Here is a 15,895-nt window from a genome sequence, read left to right on the forward strand (position 1 = left end):
TTTTTATACGAATTTTTGAATTTTTTTTTTCGATTTTTTTCTGACATCCTCAAGGTGTCTCTTCCTGGAATTTGCGTTAAGCTTTCCGACGACATTTCGTTTGAAAACACTCCATGCACGAGTGATATATCACGACTGAACAAGAATACGAAGAGTACGACGATACCGAGGGGAAAGGACTTATCGCGAAATCCAACAAATCAAATAAATTTTAACTCGAAGGCAAACTTATAAGTATCTATAGATAAGGAAACGAGACTCATACTGTCGGTTATCCTTGTGGTTTATTTTCAAACACAATAATTTCTTTCTTCTTTTCATTTTTACAAATGTTCCTTCGTTAAAATGGAAACATAGCATCGTTCTTTAAGTTGTTGCAAAGCTATAACCCATCACTTCTTGAAATTGATAGCATGGAGTGAGTCGTGGTCGACTATGACTCAGGTTGTTAATCAGTAGGGCTGGCTTTAAGCCAATTGAGCCAATTGTACTCAATTGGGCCCTACGTTTAAATTAACATTTTTAACAAATTATTTCACTAAAATAGACATTGGTTGTGAACCCGAGGACACTCTCAAAAGTGATCCCAATTGGGCCCCATGCCTTCTAACTTCAGTTAGGCAAATGAGTTGTCGATGTTAAGAAGTAAAAATGTTATATATTTTATATTTTATCACTATAAGACCGGTTTAAACGGATCCATGAGTTTGTTAGAATCAAAATGATATCATCTTAAACATATCTATCAATTTCGAGTTATTTTTACTATAAAATAAGAACTGTTTCATTGAAAAGTTTCATAAAAAAATGTCAATTACTACTTCATAAAGAGAATACCTCTACGCGGTACACTAAAATGTAGAGGAGAACTACTGGTCCGCATTGTAGCCACATTGGGCCACAGGGATAATGTAAACAGATCTGAGGTTCTGGCTGGACACAGGGTGTCCCAATAACGTATGGAGGTCCTTGACAGGGGTGGTTCGGAGAGTGATTTGAATCGCTCTACAATAAATATTTATAAAAAAGCTCGCTAATACAATAAATATTTATAAAAAAGGCTCAAATTCTGATGCATTTATTTAGTATAGATATGATACTGTTGCAGAGATGGATAAGATGTGTTACGTGTCTCAGAGATAACACTTTTTATAAGTCCAGCTTATTATTAGCTCCAGACTCTACGAAGGTGGCGCTAGTGTCTGGTCTTGTATAACTTCTGTGAGAATAATAATATGAGTCACAGCATATACATTTTATACTTTTGCTATTATCAGTTGTTCCGTTGGATGTGAACGTGTGATTTTTCCCAAGAATCTGTTACAATTGACCGCGATGTTCGTTAAGTATTTGTTAACTATATCTCATTGTCTCTTACTCCCGCCCTGATCTCCAGTGACGATAAATTATTTCTAGGGTATGTGTGCCTTCGCAAAAAGTAATCTGTGCATGTAGTGTTAATCATTGAATTATTATTAATATAATTATTTTTTAGACGAATATTCGTGCGATTCGAGCAGTTCGAATCTTTACTAGTAACTCGAAAGTTAAAGGTCTGTTCGAATATATTCGAGTAATTCGAAAAACTTCGAGCTGGACATTCATTTTCAAGTAAATCGATGTTTTACGAGGACTCGAAGATTTGAGCTGTTTGATTTTTTCGAGTAGTTTGCATTTTTTTCAAACAGTTCGTCGATTTCAAGTAGCTCGGAATTTTCAAACATTCGATTCGGCTCCGAGCAATCGAATCGAGTTGCTCAGCTGAGTTCGTAAATTACGAGTATTCGCACACCCCCTACTATTCCTACCCTTAAGTATCATATTTAAAGGTTATACAGGGTGTCTACGTATCAGTTCGAACATACGTAAGATGTCAATTTTACAACAAATTTTCAACAAAAAATTACTCTTAGACATTTTCTTTGTGTCGCCTTATTCTTGAGAATTTCCACTTTTAATATTTTTTATGCGTTTGCGACTTGACACTCTTTAAACGGCCATAACTCCACCAAATTACAGTGCAAACTTAAAATTAAGTATACCATTCAAAGGAGCGGTAAATTTCACATTTCCCTAATGCAAAACTAAAATTTATTACGTAGATTTAACAAGTGAAAAATTAGGTCAAACTTTATATTTGAAAATTAAATGAAATTTCACTTTTTCTGTATTCGTTTTTCGGTATCAAAGACATAGTTATTTGGCGGGCACTCTTCGGGAAAAACTTCATGGATGTCTCAGCTTTTGAATGGTATTGTCAAAATAAACTGTATGGTGCGTTCAAAATGCAACAAAGTATCCAAAATGCAAAAAAGCGTTAAAAATGCCCGCCTCCTAATTGCCCGCCGCCTCGAAAACATTGATTTTTTGCTGTGTGAAATCGATCATGTTCCTATCTCCATATCATTTATCGGTACACCGAGGTTGATTTCGATTAAATAGTCTCTAAAAACAAAAATTCTATGGATACATGTTCAAAAACAATTATTATTCACCTCGCACTCGGGCTCTACACGGCTGAGAGAGGGTTGAGGTGTCAAAAAATCGTTTTTTTCCCTAATTGGGGAGGCTTGAGAGTGTCACTAAAAAATAGATCAAACCCGATGTCAAGTTAATTTTAAAGTGACAAGTCGATTTTTGTTAAAAAATGTCGATTTTCACCTAAAAACGTCCGCTTTTCTGCATTCAAACGTCATTTTCTCCCTAAAATACCACCGTAGAACTTTTTTTTGACAGTACCATTCAAAAGCTGAGACTTCGAGGAATGTTTTTCCCAACGAGTGCCCGCCAAACAACTGTGTATTTAAAACCGGAAAACGGATAGAGAAAAAGTCAAATTTTTAGAAATTGTCACAATGTAAAGTTTGACCTAATTTTTCACTTATTAAACCTACGTAATAAATTTTGATTTTGCATCAGGGAGATGGAAAATTTAATGCTCTTTTGAATGGCGTACTTAGTTTTAAGTTTTCACTGTAATTTAGTAGAGTTATGGCCCTTTAAATAGTATCAAGTCGAAAACGCAGAAAACATATTAAACATATTAATCAATCCAGAAAATTGCTAACAAATAGTAATAATTTAATCTTGTTTCTGAACAGTAACCAGTTTCTAATAATTATATCATGATAATTAAGAGTAACTAATAAATAGCTACAGATGAGATAATAAAAGTACACTTTTACTAGAGAATGAAATCATTACAATAAACATTTACTGATTACTTTAGCGAAGATATACATTCACAAATAATAGTTTACGTTCATCAATCATCCGCCTGTATGGTAAGATATGCAGTGGGTGTAGAAAGTATTCGTACACCGATCAATTTCCAAAGAAACTATGTAAAATTGTAATTTATTAACTTACTTTTTATAAACAATGACATTCTACATATTCTCGGAAATCTCTAGAATAGATACGGTACAAAAAATGTAGCTATTTATGTAAATTGCGAAATTAACAAGAAAAAAACAATTAATCGATAGAAATGTTGAAGCAATAAGTATTCGTACAACTGTTTAATTTTTCAAACTTCATTAAAAAAAAAAGAAACTTATATTACTTTATAAGTATATAATACTTCCTTTGTGGGATTTCCTTTTGATTTTCTAATTATTGTAACTCTTCTAAGCATTAAATTACCTAAATTATTAGTTATTCGAAGTGGGATCTTTTTCCATTCCTCTATTAAAATCTTTTTTAAAAGTATTTTACTGGAAATTTGATGTTTTCTAATTCGTACGGAGCAATAAAGTAATGTGTTTACGTTATAAACTCTACTGTAAATGATTCGTCATAAGAATCGTACAGATACTTATTGCTTCTATACTTTTACCCACTTTCCACATTTTTTTGTTAATTTCATTTTAAATGTTGTTTGGACTATATTTATCTTAGAATTTCTAAGAATATGTAAAATATCATTGATTATAAAAAAAGAAGTTAAGAAATTGCAATTTCGCACAAATGTTTTTCGGGAAATTGATCGGTGTTCGAATACATTCTACACCCACTGTACAAAGTCGGGCAATAATGGGAAAGAAAGTGATCAAATTTTGTCTACATATTCCTTAGGGTGTTACAACCCACTGCCAAATCAGGGCCAACCTGAAGGACATTATTGTATTCAAATCACTAACCTCTCTGCTAATTTCTTCCTCTTGAATTTCGATATCCGCGACGCTCCTCTTCAGCGCGTCCATATTTCCAAGAATGTGCAGCTTCTCGTTCTGAAGGAACTCTATGTACTTCCGTCTGTCCTCTTCCTCGAGTTCCTTCCTCTCCTTGTCAGCCTTGGCTTCGTTCGATTTCGCGTTATCCTTCTCGGAATTGTTCTTCTTGGGAATCATGCAAATCTCTTTGGACTTAGAAAGCATAGACAGCTGCTCGATAGCCTCCAGAAGGTCGTCGTTTGATATCGCCAGCTTGTTCTCTATCATCTCGCACGAGTTCGACAGCTGGCCATTCTTCTTTGGCATGGAATGATTTTGATTATTGTTCTGCGTCGAAGTGATCACGACGTTCTCGTAAAGGCTGAGATTCCCGAGCGTCGGCGTCGAGTTATCGTAATTTCGTGCGTTGTTCGCTTGTGACTTGATTCGCGTACCATTCAACTGGATCGTCCCGTACGCGGACGTCTCCTTCGTTGGGTCGTTAGTTTGTGCGTAGCTACCGTTGTTGTTGTTCAAGACGGAGTTGTCGATCATCGCGTTCTCGTAGCTCGAGCAACGAGCTTGCGAGATCGAACCAGAAAAGCTCTGGTCCCCGTTGCCAAGAACGTTTGGCCACTTGGTCGATTGATTGTTGTTCGGCGTGATTGACTGAGGATGATCCTGGCCGTTTATCGTTTGGTACTCTCCCTGGCTGGTCTGATTTCGACGACTGATAGGCGAGCTGCCGTTCTGGAAGATGATCTTTGAATTTTGCACGCACACGTTCTCGTACGACGCCGAATTGGATTGTTTTGTCTCGTCGAAAGAGAAATGTGGCTGGTTTTTAGATGGGCTCTTCGGACTGTCGAAAGGCGAATTGTAGCCTAGTCTTTTGTCGCGTGGAAGTGAGCCGTTCGTTTTGATTCTGTGGGAAAAAGATAAGGGATGGTAAAGTTTATATCAGAAACACGTGTATCTATGAGATATAATTATTCGATCTTAATTATAATTACATGATTAACCCTATATAATCCTGGATGACTCTGAACACACTACTTATTATTTATAATTTTTCAAGTTTGATTTAATTCTACTGGTATTAGGTATCAACTGTGGAAGGTCATATCAAGTTATGTTGTTGCTCACAATTTATTTATAATAATTAGTTGGAAACTCGTGTTTACTAAAGCGATCTTTTCAATTTACGTTTCTAATCTTGGTAGTGACACTGTGACACTGGACTATCGGACTATTGATGACCTCAATGCTTATGATTTTATAATGTAAACATAAGCCGCATTGATAAACTAGGTAATTCCTATTTAGTGATCTTTATAAACTATTTCGTGTTTACTTTCAACGCGTGAACAATAATATTGATCTACAAGCTGCCGCAGTATCAACGCAATATTGGATACAAGAACCCCTGCAATGGTCTAATAGAGTATTGCCTCGTTAATTGATTGTGATTGGATTCATTCCTGATCTATTACCGAGAGCAAGGAGCATAGAGTGCTTCGCATGTTCTATCATCTATCGAAAGTGGAAGACTTCTCAGACAAAACGAATATAGAAGTGGGTCTGGATACATTTAGATATTGCTGTTGTATAAAATATTGATCATACTTAAAACGTCATTGACCTGTAAATAAAACAAATTTGTAAAACAATACCATTTTGTTACCATTCTGGTTATATTATAGATATAGTAAAATATTTATTGAACTTAATATACCTTTGTTTTAAAAATAAAATTACAAACAATATCAGAATTTCTCTTAAATTTCAGAAAATCTGGATTGCAACATTGTTAGATTGGGGAAGAGTACCATTCTGGTTATATCATAGATATAGTGAAATATTGATTGAACTTAGTATATGATAAGTACACGATAAGTGAAGGAATACTGCAATGTGTATGTACAAAGGTATTGTGATAAATTCTAGATCTAAATGCATAACTTGTTTCAACTAGGATAATCGTTCTTATCATACTTCAAGGAAATCTGTGAAGTGGTTCACTGAAAACACAGATAATATAGAGAGTGAGGTATTTAAGGATTATCCATTTGAATAACTTCTTTTAGTTATTCAATTACAGGGTTGCGAGTAATGAATTACTTTTTTAATTAATTTCCGTCGTTAATTGACAATTAATTACAACCAATGTAATTAAAAATTATTTAATTAAAATTGAATTAAGCAGAGTTAATCGAAAGTCGTTTAATTGACGATTGATATGAGTGAATTTAATCGAAGATATTCAATTGACGATTATTTTAAGCAGAATTCATTCAAAGTCATTTAATTGTCGTTTACTTTAAGCGGAATTAAATTAAAGTCATTTAATTGTCCATTACTTTAAGCAGAATTATTTCAAAGCCATTTAATTGACGATTTGTTTATAAATATCTTCAATGTTAAAAGACATTTATATAAAATTCAATTAATTGTATAAGTAACACGTATAAGATTATGAGATGGATGCCGGATATAACCGGCGCTCGTACCGAAAAGGTTATGCCGGTTATGCCAAATTAGCTGAACTGTTTCATATTTTTATTATATTACTTTAACTTATACCTAAGTTATATATTTGTTTTATTTGAAATTATTTTTATTTGAATTCTGCTTAAAATAATCGTCAATTGAATATCTTCGATTAAATTCGCTCCTATTAATCGTCAATTAAACGACTTTCGATTAACTCTGCTTAATTTAATTTTAATTAAATAATTTTTAATTACATTAATTTAAAATATTTATTAATTAAGTTGATTGAATTAAATTTGTTTAAATTAATTATTTAATTAAAAAATTGTAATTGATTATTATTCAAACCCTGTTCAATTATATCCCACTCGAAAACAAGCAATACTGATCTCACACATTCTTTCCTATCCCAGAAACTAAGCAAGTTATCCAAGTGACCTCACCTAAGTGCTTTATCTTGATATCTACTTAATACTTTCGAACATGTTTGTGCAAATGGTAACGGTTCTTATCGAAAGCAAACTTCGATCACATAGCGAGGCAATACTGTATCTACATATAAATATCCTAACCCTCATACTCAATAATACGTATCTACATCATATTACTAATCTCAACAACAAAAATTCTTGCACAAAAAGTTTACCTGTTAGGCTGCCTGGGCTTCTCCATGGTGCTCTGTCTCTCGTACTCGGCGCACATGGCAAGAATCTCTTCCAGTCGCAACTTCTCTTGCCTCTCGACCTCCTGTTCCCTTAATCTATCCTCCTGCGCCTGTTTCCTCTTGTGCTCAGCCTCCCTGCGTTTGTTCTCCGCGTCGATTTGCCTCTCGCGGAGTTCCTCCAACGAGCAACAGCTCCCAACACTGGGCGTTGGACTCTTCACACGACCTAAACTCCTCTTTGGCTCGTTGTACTTCGGATTGCGATTGAACGCAGGACTCGGCGGCTGGATTCTCTTGATGTTCGGATTCGAGCCAAACTTTTGCGCGCCGGAGGTGCTCCTCAGACTTCCGGTGCAGTAGTTCCCGTTGGTGGGGCTGTTGCAGATGCTGGGATTCGAGCCGAACTTGTCCAGTTGGAGGTACTCGGTGGTGGTGGTCTTGGCGACGATCAAGCTTTGGCTCATGTCGTAATCCTGCGCGTTCAGCTGGTCCAGATCGCTCGATCTCTGGCAAGTCATGCTACGAGACATCAGGTCCCCCTGGTTGGTGTTCTTCTTGTTGTTGCTGTCGCGGAAGTACGGCTTGTAGGTTTTCAAGTAGGATTCCGCGGTGGAGTACATCTGAATCTGATTGTGGTTAGCTGGAGGGGTGTTCTGATACTGGAGATTCGGAGTGTTGGATCGACTGGGGGTTCGCGCGTCGGGTCGCAGTCGGTTTTCATCGGTGCAGTGATTCGGTGAAGAGGAGGCGAAACAGTTGCCAGGCGCTGACACGTTCAAGAAATGACCGGAGGCGGGAGAACTGAACGAAGGTGTGTTCGAACGACTTCGATCCAAGTTGGTCAGATTTTGCAACGGCGAGTTGTTGTTGTTGTTGTTCTTCAGAGAGACCAAACTGGAGGACCTCGAGTGTCCCAGGATCTGATCGGCGGGAACGTTCGTGGTGACGGCGCCGGCTGGAAATACTTTGGGGGAGACGCAGTTGTTTCGGTTTTGTTTCGCCAGCATTTCGAACTTCGTCAGCTTCCCCAGGAAGCCGATTTCGTCGTCCGAGTACGAGTTCCTCGGCGATTTTCGTGGCGCAACCGGTGGCTTCCTTTCCAAGTGGTAGTTTTCTTGCACCTGGTTCTCCGGCAGCGAGAAACTTATCGGCGCCATTGAGATTCTAGAATGAGGCAGGACAGATCGCAAGTGCTTCGCTTCGGCTGGATGATTGAAACGCATGTAGTTCGATCTGCCAATCGACAGCATGCAACCTGAAATGTTTAATCATGTTGTGAGATTGGAAGATAATTTGTAAGTTCCGAAATTTATTTTAATCTTCTATTGTATGTACAGGGTCAGCCGCGTAAAGTGTTACAAGCTATTTTCTCGGAAATTATTAGTGATATCGACAAGCTTCTTTTTAATGTTATAGAGTACGATAGCCTTTTCATATGATGTATGGGGTACTGCTGAATGGGGGAAACTGCGGAATGTCATATAAATTTTTGATTTTTTGAATAGCCTTTTTAATAACAAATAATGTTTATTTGAACATTTTTTTTATATTCTGGATAATTTTACAGAAAACAACTAATAACTTTTAAAAGCATTTCTTGTTCCGCTTCAAGTGTGTTTATGAACGTGTTTTTGTATATAATGACTTAACACAGCTTGGAAGCGTTTATCAACATGAGAAAATAGCTAGTAACAATTTTACGCAGCTCACCCTGTGTAATGGGACTGGCCGAGAATTTTTATTAATCTTATTGGGAACATCTATCACAAACCTGGGCACTTTTGAAATTATATTTGAAATATTATTGCAAATTTACTTTATTTTATAATTATTTTTATACATGTGATCACATTCGAAATAACATTATTTGAAATATTATGTCAAATAACAAATTATCTTGTTTCTTAATTATTTGAAATAAATGTGAACTTGTTCTTCAAAATAATATCATATGAACACATTCATGGCAATTAATATCACGTTTATTTTTATTATATATGATTCGAAATTAGTTGAAGTTTACTCTTAAATATTTGTTTGATTAAGAAAGTGCAATTCTTATCACTAGGGGGACCAGAAAGTAATGTCGTTTTTGCGAGTGCCAATACTTGTTTATCATTTATCAGCACGTTGTGTACAAATTGATTTTTATCGATCAGGTATCGAAAATTTGCACACTAGATAGCAACAGGTTGTTGACAACGAGAGCGATTACATAAGTGATTAAAAATAAAAACTTGTTAGAAATTTATTTGTTTGAATTTAATGTAAAAGAAACTATATTACTTTCTGGTCCCCCTAATATATGTATTTCCCACGTCATAGGATCATATAATTTAATACAAACATTTGTGGACTTATGTATAGGGTTAAAGTTGATTTTAATGGAATATGATTTTCAACCTTATAAAACATTACTTTAAGTACTCTTATAGACCGAAAGTTTTCCTTGTAATTCGCTGTTGCATTGGTGCTAAACTAATTATAACATTTTTGACCAATTGTCACTAATTCCATGAACAGAAATCAATTGAAATTATGTGACATTAATTACATTAAGGAATTAATTACTTTATATTTCAAAAAAACCTCAAGAATCATTTCTAAAGAAAGCAAGTGTGTATGTTCTGAATGTTCCTTCTAGTAACATAAATATATTAAAACAAGTAAATATTGCTACCATAAATAAAATGTAAACAAATTCTTTATCACTTTTTTAGGAGGCGAAGTACAATGCCACCCATAAAATAGAAACATTAGAATTATTTGTGTTTTCCAAAAAATAATTGCTACCTCAAATGAACATCAAATATATTCAATGTATTGGATGTGTCGAATTAAATTTCGTTGACGAGGATTAACTATTTAAGCATCTTCTTGAGGACACACGGGCATGGTCATTCGAATTTAAGTCAAGGTCTTACCTTGAGCGAGTCTCACTGGTGAATTTATCGGTACACCATCGACTGCCGTGCTTCCATTTATGGGGTGAAGAGTGACCACGCCGTTATTGTTTTCAATCGCGCAATGAATGGACTCGACCCCAGTACCAACCACAGAAATGTCCGCGTCTCGACTTGATCCCAGGGTTAGCTTACCTAAAAGAAACAATTCAAATAGAGAATTTTACAAAGTCTAATTATACAAGGCTCTATTGAACTGTAGGTACAAATGTTTAGGCGTTGACAATACTCACAGATAAGAATAGAGATAGAAAAGTGTTGATGAACTAGAAAATAAATAGATCTAATTCAACCTTTGGCGAAAATGCCGAATAGGGAAACCGGTCCAATGACCTTGACCTTGACATATGTTGTCAAGGGCACCCTCCTGAGTAACATTCAAGAGGTAGCTCGGTTTTTAATATAAAAAACGTCGTCGTGTAATATAAGAAATAGTTGATGACTATGTAAAATGAAGACATTAAAGGCGGTAAAATGAAATAATTTTTTTAAGAAAAAAAAAAGAGAATATGTAGAATGTCATTGATTATAAAAAAAGAAGTTAATAAACTACATATTCACACGAAAGCTTTTTAGGAAATTGATTAGTGTACAAATACATTCTACACCCACTGTATTTTTTATTAAATTATTTTCACAGAAGCATTCTACAGAAAGAGTCTTACATGATAATGTTAAATAAGTATGAAAATGGAATCAATGTGTTAAGATTTATACAGTATATGGTTTCTTCTTGTTACATGGTTTTCTTCTAGTTCAAACCGAGAAAAGAGTCAAAAGATGTTTTATGAATTCACATTTTAACTGATATGCAAACCGTGAAAAAAGTCAAAAGGTGTTTTATGAATTCAGATTTTAACTGATATGCAAATAGTATCTCTATTACATATTAATTTTCATGCTGTTGTAGTTCAATACTTAAAGAGTGTATGCAGTGGCCCGAAGAAGATTTAATATTAGTGACTAAAAGATTGTTATTGCCTAATCTACTAAACTGATGTTCTAAAAACCAAGTCTGCTTAGTAGGTAGCCAAATAATTAGTATAATAATAATTATTTTTGTAGCGTCGTTTAAATAAGAAGGACAAAGCACAATACATGTACACATTTACACTGCAGAAAAACCAACTAGAGAATTAGACTTGTATTAACACAAATTCAATATTATTATGAAGAACATATTTATATTTAAAAAAAAAAGTTTTTTGTATAACAAGAAAGACGATATCATAAAAATAGAAAAATTAAGAATTGCTCATAAAATAACATTTGTGAATTCTGTATCAGCACTCGCAAAAACGACATTACTTTCTGGTCCCCCTAGTGATAAGAATTGCACTTTCTTAATCAAACAAATATTTAAGAGTAAACTTCAACTAATTTCGAATCATATATAATAATAATAAACGTGATATTATTTGCCATGAATGTGTTCATATGATATTATTTTGAAGAACAAGTTCACATTTATTTCAAATAATTAAGAAACAAGATAATTTGTTATTTGACATAATATTTTAAATAATGTTATTTCGAATGTGATCACATGTATAAAATTCATAATAATTGCATAACATTTAAATAATAACCAAATATTCGAAGTTCATTGGCAGCATTACTTCTAAAATATTCGAATAATCCCAACTACTAATTCGAGGAACATTTGCTTTTAGTCTTGAGGGATATACTTTACGAAGAATTTGGTACGGGAGCTCTCATATTTACCAGAGCGTAATTTTCAACGGGGTCGAGAGCTCGAAAGCTGCCGCGAGACAGATTAATCGAGGCAATCTCGATTGGCATTTAACGTGGATTATGGGAGTAGCCTCGGTTATGGCCTCGGCGTACGTGTCTCTATGTAGTTTCCCTGATTCCATGGTTAGATGGAATTCGTGGCTACCTATCACCAAATGTCCGTATGTTAATTCGCGAATGTGCACGGCTTAGGCGCTATCCCATTTTGATTATTATCGAATAAAGTCAATTCAAACATTTTTAACATTATCTTCTTCGGAAATAATATAAAAAAAAATAATTGAAAGTTTAAGTTTAAAGGAATAGTTTGGCGTGAGGAATGTACAAACAAGTGAACACATGTTTATATATAGGGAGAGCAGAAAGTAATATCGTTTCTTTTACATTACATTCAAACAAATAAATTTGTAACAAATTTTTACTTTTAATCAATTGTGTAATCGATCGATAAAAATCAATTGGTATACAACGAGCTGATAAATGATAAACAAGTATTGGCACTCGCAGAAACGACATTACATTCTGGTCCCCCTAATACAATACATATATGTGACAAACAAATTATAAAAATTATTTAATTATTAGGCGATATACTTATACCCTAAAGTATAAGAAATAGTTAGTCGTAGGTAATCATATCATTTTTTTACAAAATTTTAATTTTGTTTTATGAAATAAATATCAAAGACAATATAAACGAATATATAGTTAAAAATATTATGTAGAATAATATATATAATAATAAGTTTTCCTTTCATTATCTACTATTCTCACATAAAATTTCTCTTAGGTATTATTTCTATTATATAATATTTACTTTCTTTACATTTTCATTTAATTTTCACCTCATGCATACAATAGAATGAGTTGATTAAATAACCCTAAAGTAAATGTAGTCGATTTAGAAATATTGTCTAATATATTCAGGCATTTGTTCCTATTTTCCTTAGCACTTATCTTATAAATGAATGCTGACATAATTTTATCCATAATTAATAACAACCTATGTTTTACTTACGTAAATATATTGCCTAACTATAGATACTTTTATGATTTTTTTATTACATACATTTTAAAAATATTTATCTTTTTGCACATTCTTTTATTATAAAAGTTTTTATAAAATTTTATCGTTACTAAAGCATATCGAAATGAAATATTCGAAGCGTTGCGAATTCTAGAAATAATTCTCCTGAAAATAATTTATTTACATTGATCAGTGGTTAAAAATTCTTATTTATTGTGTTTTATTTTCAGTCGAGGTGCATTATGACCGCGTGCAGCTCGATGCGCTTGGGTTCGAGGAGCTCGAAGGAGATTAATGGAGCATTTACTCCATTAGTCAATTAGCTACAGCATAAGGATGTTACGAGCTACAATAGCCTTTCCTTAATTAATTTTTAGTTCAAATGAAAAAAAGAAACGTCGTTTAACGAATTAAACTACCTGGACAAGTACTAAAATTAAACTCCGTGAATCATGCTATTACATTTATTCCATTTTGCTCTCTTAATCACACCGTTTGCAATTCAAACATTGAATGTGATAGTAACAAGCACGTTAATTATTTCTGTACATAATTTATGTTTGCAGTGATCCTGGTAGTCAACCTATTGTATATTAAGTAGAAAATTTGTATAATTTATTTTATAATTATTATGAGCTATCGTTAAATTGGTACACCTTCTACAATTTTGTACATACTTTTATTTTCCAAACTAATTTATAATATTATTATGTATTACGTGTAGTAAATATGGTTTTCATTTTTATATTTTGTATTCTCACAGATTACTATATTATTTCACATTGCATTTTTTTCTAAACATTTTATTTAGACAATATCACTGTATATAAAATTTAATTTCTCAGTAGTTGTCCACTATGTAATCTATATTTTTTTCTTTTTAATGTCAACTATTTTACATTGATGGTTTCTAAGACATTCGCCATGTGTTGGTCAAAATGTTAAATATAAATAATGAATAGTTTGTCACAATTTATCATATTAATTTTATATGTGTAACATGTCAAGTTCTTAAAATGTCTGATATAAATTTGAATTGTTTATATGAAATTTAACAAAAGTACATCAAATATTAAATAAATTGTATTAAAATGGATTTTTTAAAAGGGACTTTTAAATTGTGGATATTGTGTATATCTATACTAAATTGTATTTAGAAATGTATAGTTTCGCAATTTTTCCAATAACAACTTTATATGTGTAACGTTCCTCGTGGACACTAATTGCGAAGAAAACAAATTCCTATAGCTTCCATTGAAAAAAACCTCCATCACAGTATATAGACACTTATACACTATTGTCCGCGTTTATATCAGTTCACTACACTTCCACCTAACGTTCAATGATACGCAAAAAGAACTAACAGAATTATTTCAAGGAATTTCCGGAACGCGGATGACCCGACGTGGCCATACACTCGCCGAATTTCTAATAATAAATTTCTCCGAAAACTTTTGCCTTGTTGCGCAAGCGAATCGACCGAGTCAGCTTGTTTGTTTATAGTTCGAACAAAACAACAGGCACGTTGCAAATTTAAGAAACTAATTACCTTGCGGGATTGGGTTCGGCGTCGATCACACGCTCCTTGTATCGAGGTAGCGACGACTTTCGGGAGCGGAATCGAGCCTCGACCGACGCGTACAAAAAATATTCCCCCCTTCTTCGCAGGATAATCCCCGTGAGAGGGTCCACTCGATCATTAGGGCTAAACAACATTAGGTTCACGCCGTACCCCGAACTGCGAGAAGCGAGTAAATCGCGGTGCATTCTACAAAGGACTGCGGTTATATTTAGTTTTGGCGCGGTCGTGCACTCTCGCACATTTTCGGTCTTTTTGGAAAAGCTTCCGCCACGCAACGTTCAAAATACACTCGTGGCGAGGGGGTGCCGGTCTTCGCCTACTTTGCTGTCTGCTGGACACGTTCGAATGTATACGTTTTTTTAAGGAGTTCTTTCTCTCCAAAAATGCAATTCCTTAGGAGTCAATTAGTCAAACGTGATTGATACAGTACAATTCATTCCTTGTGAAGATACAGTGGGTGTAGAATGTATTCGTACACCGATCAATTTCCCAAAACACTTTTGTGTGAAATTGTAGTTTCTTAACTTCTTTTTTTATAATCAATGATATTTTACATATTCTCAGAAATTCTAAGATAGATATAGTCCAAACAACATTTATTAGTTAATATAATTTGTGAAATTAACAACAAAAATGCGAAAAGTGGGTAAACGTTTAGAAGCAATAAGTATTTCTACGATTCTTATGACAAAGCATTTAGAGTAGAGTTTGTAATGTTAATACATTAGTTTATTGCTTCGTACGAATTAGAAAACATCAAATATCCAGTAAAGTATATTTATTTAAAACTATATTTTTTGTTTTTCCAAACTTTAACGAAAGTGATACACTTTTTCACTACACATGTTTCTACACATTATATAAAATGTAATAGTTGTTATTTTATTTTTACATAACTCAATGCGACGTATGTATGTAACATTTGTTTAGATTTGAAGACGAACAGCATAGGATTCTGTGCAGGAACAGTACTTACAACATTACTATTAAAAGTATTAAAAGCATTACTAGTAATATTATGAATATTTTTTATAATGTAATATAATACGACACAATGAAATATAATATCTTATAATGTAATGTAACGTATTTATTAATATACTTTTGATAACGGTACTATTTATAATGTAATACTATTACACTAATGAAGAAAGTTTAAAGTGACAAAAGAAAATACGATAAAATAGATTGCGAGAAACTCTAAGTAATTTAATATTCGAATACCTTATATGTACTATAAACTTTACATATCTGTAG

General features: G+C 33.6%; 1 protein-coding gene across 1 annotated transcript in view; it reads right to left on the reverse strand.

Annotated features, from left to right (window-relative positions):
• LOC128880803 (uncharacterized) overlaps positions 1–15,895 on the reverse strand; it is a 154,561-nt gene that overhangs the window by 66,684 nt on the left and 71,982 nt on the right. Inside the window, exons 3-5 of the mRNA XM_054131304.1 lie at positions 10,236–10,409; positions 7,294–8,566; positions 4,111–5,079 (exon numbers count right to left, since the gene is read on the reverse strand). Coding sequence (XP_053987279.1) covers positions 4,111–5,079; positions 7,294–8,566; positions 10,236–10,409 — 2,416 coding nt within the window. The remainder of the gene's footprint in view (positions 1–4,110; positions 5,080–7,293; positions 8,567–10,235; positions 10,410–15,895) is intronic.

This window comes from Hylaeus volcanicus, chromosome 1 (genome assembly GCF_026283585.1).
Source record: "Hylaeus volcanicus isolate JK05 chromosome 1, UHH_iyHylVolc1.0_haploid, whole genome shotgun sequence".
NCBI lineage: Eukaryota > Metazoa > Arthropoda > Insecta > Hymenoptera > Colletidae > Hylaeus > Hylaeus volcanicus.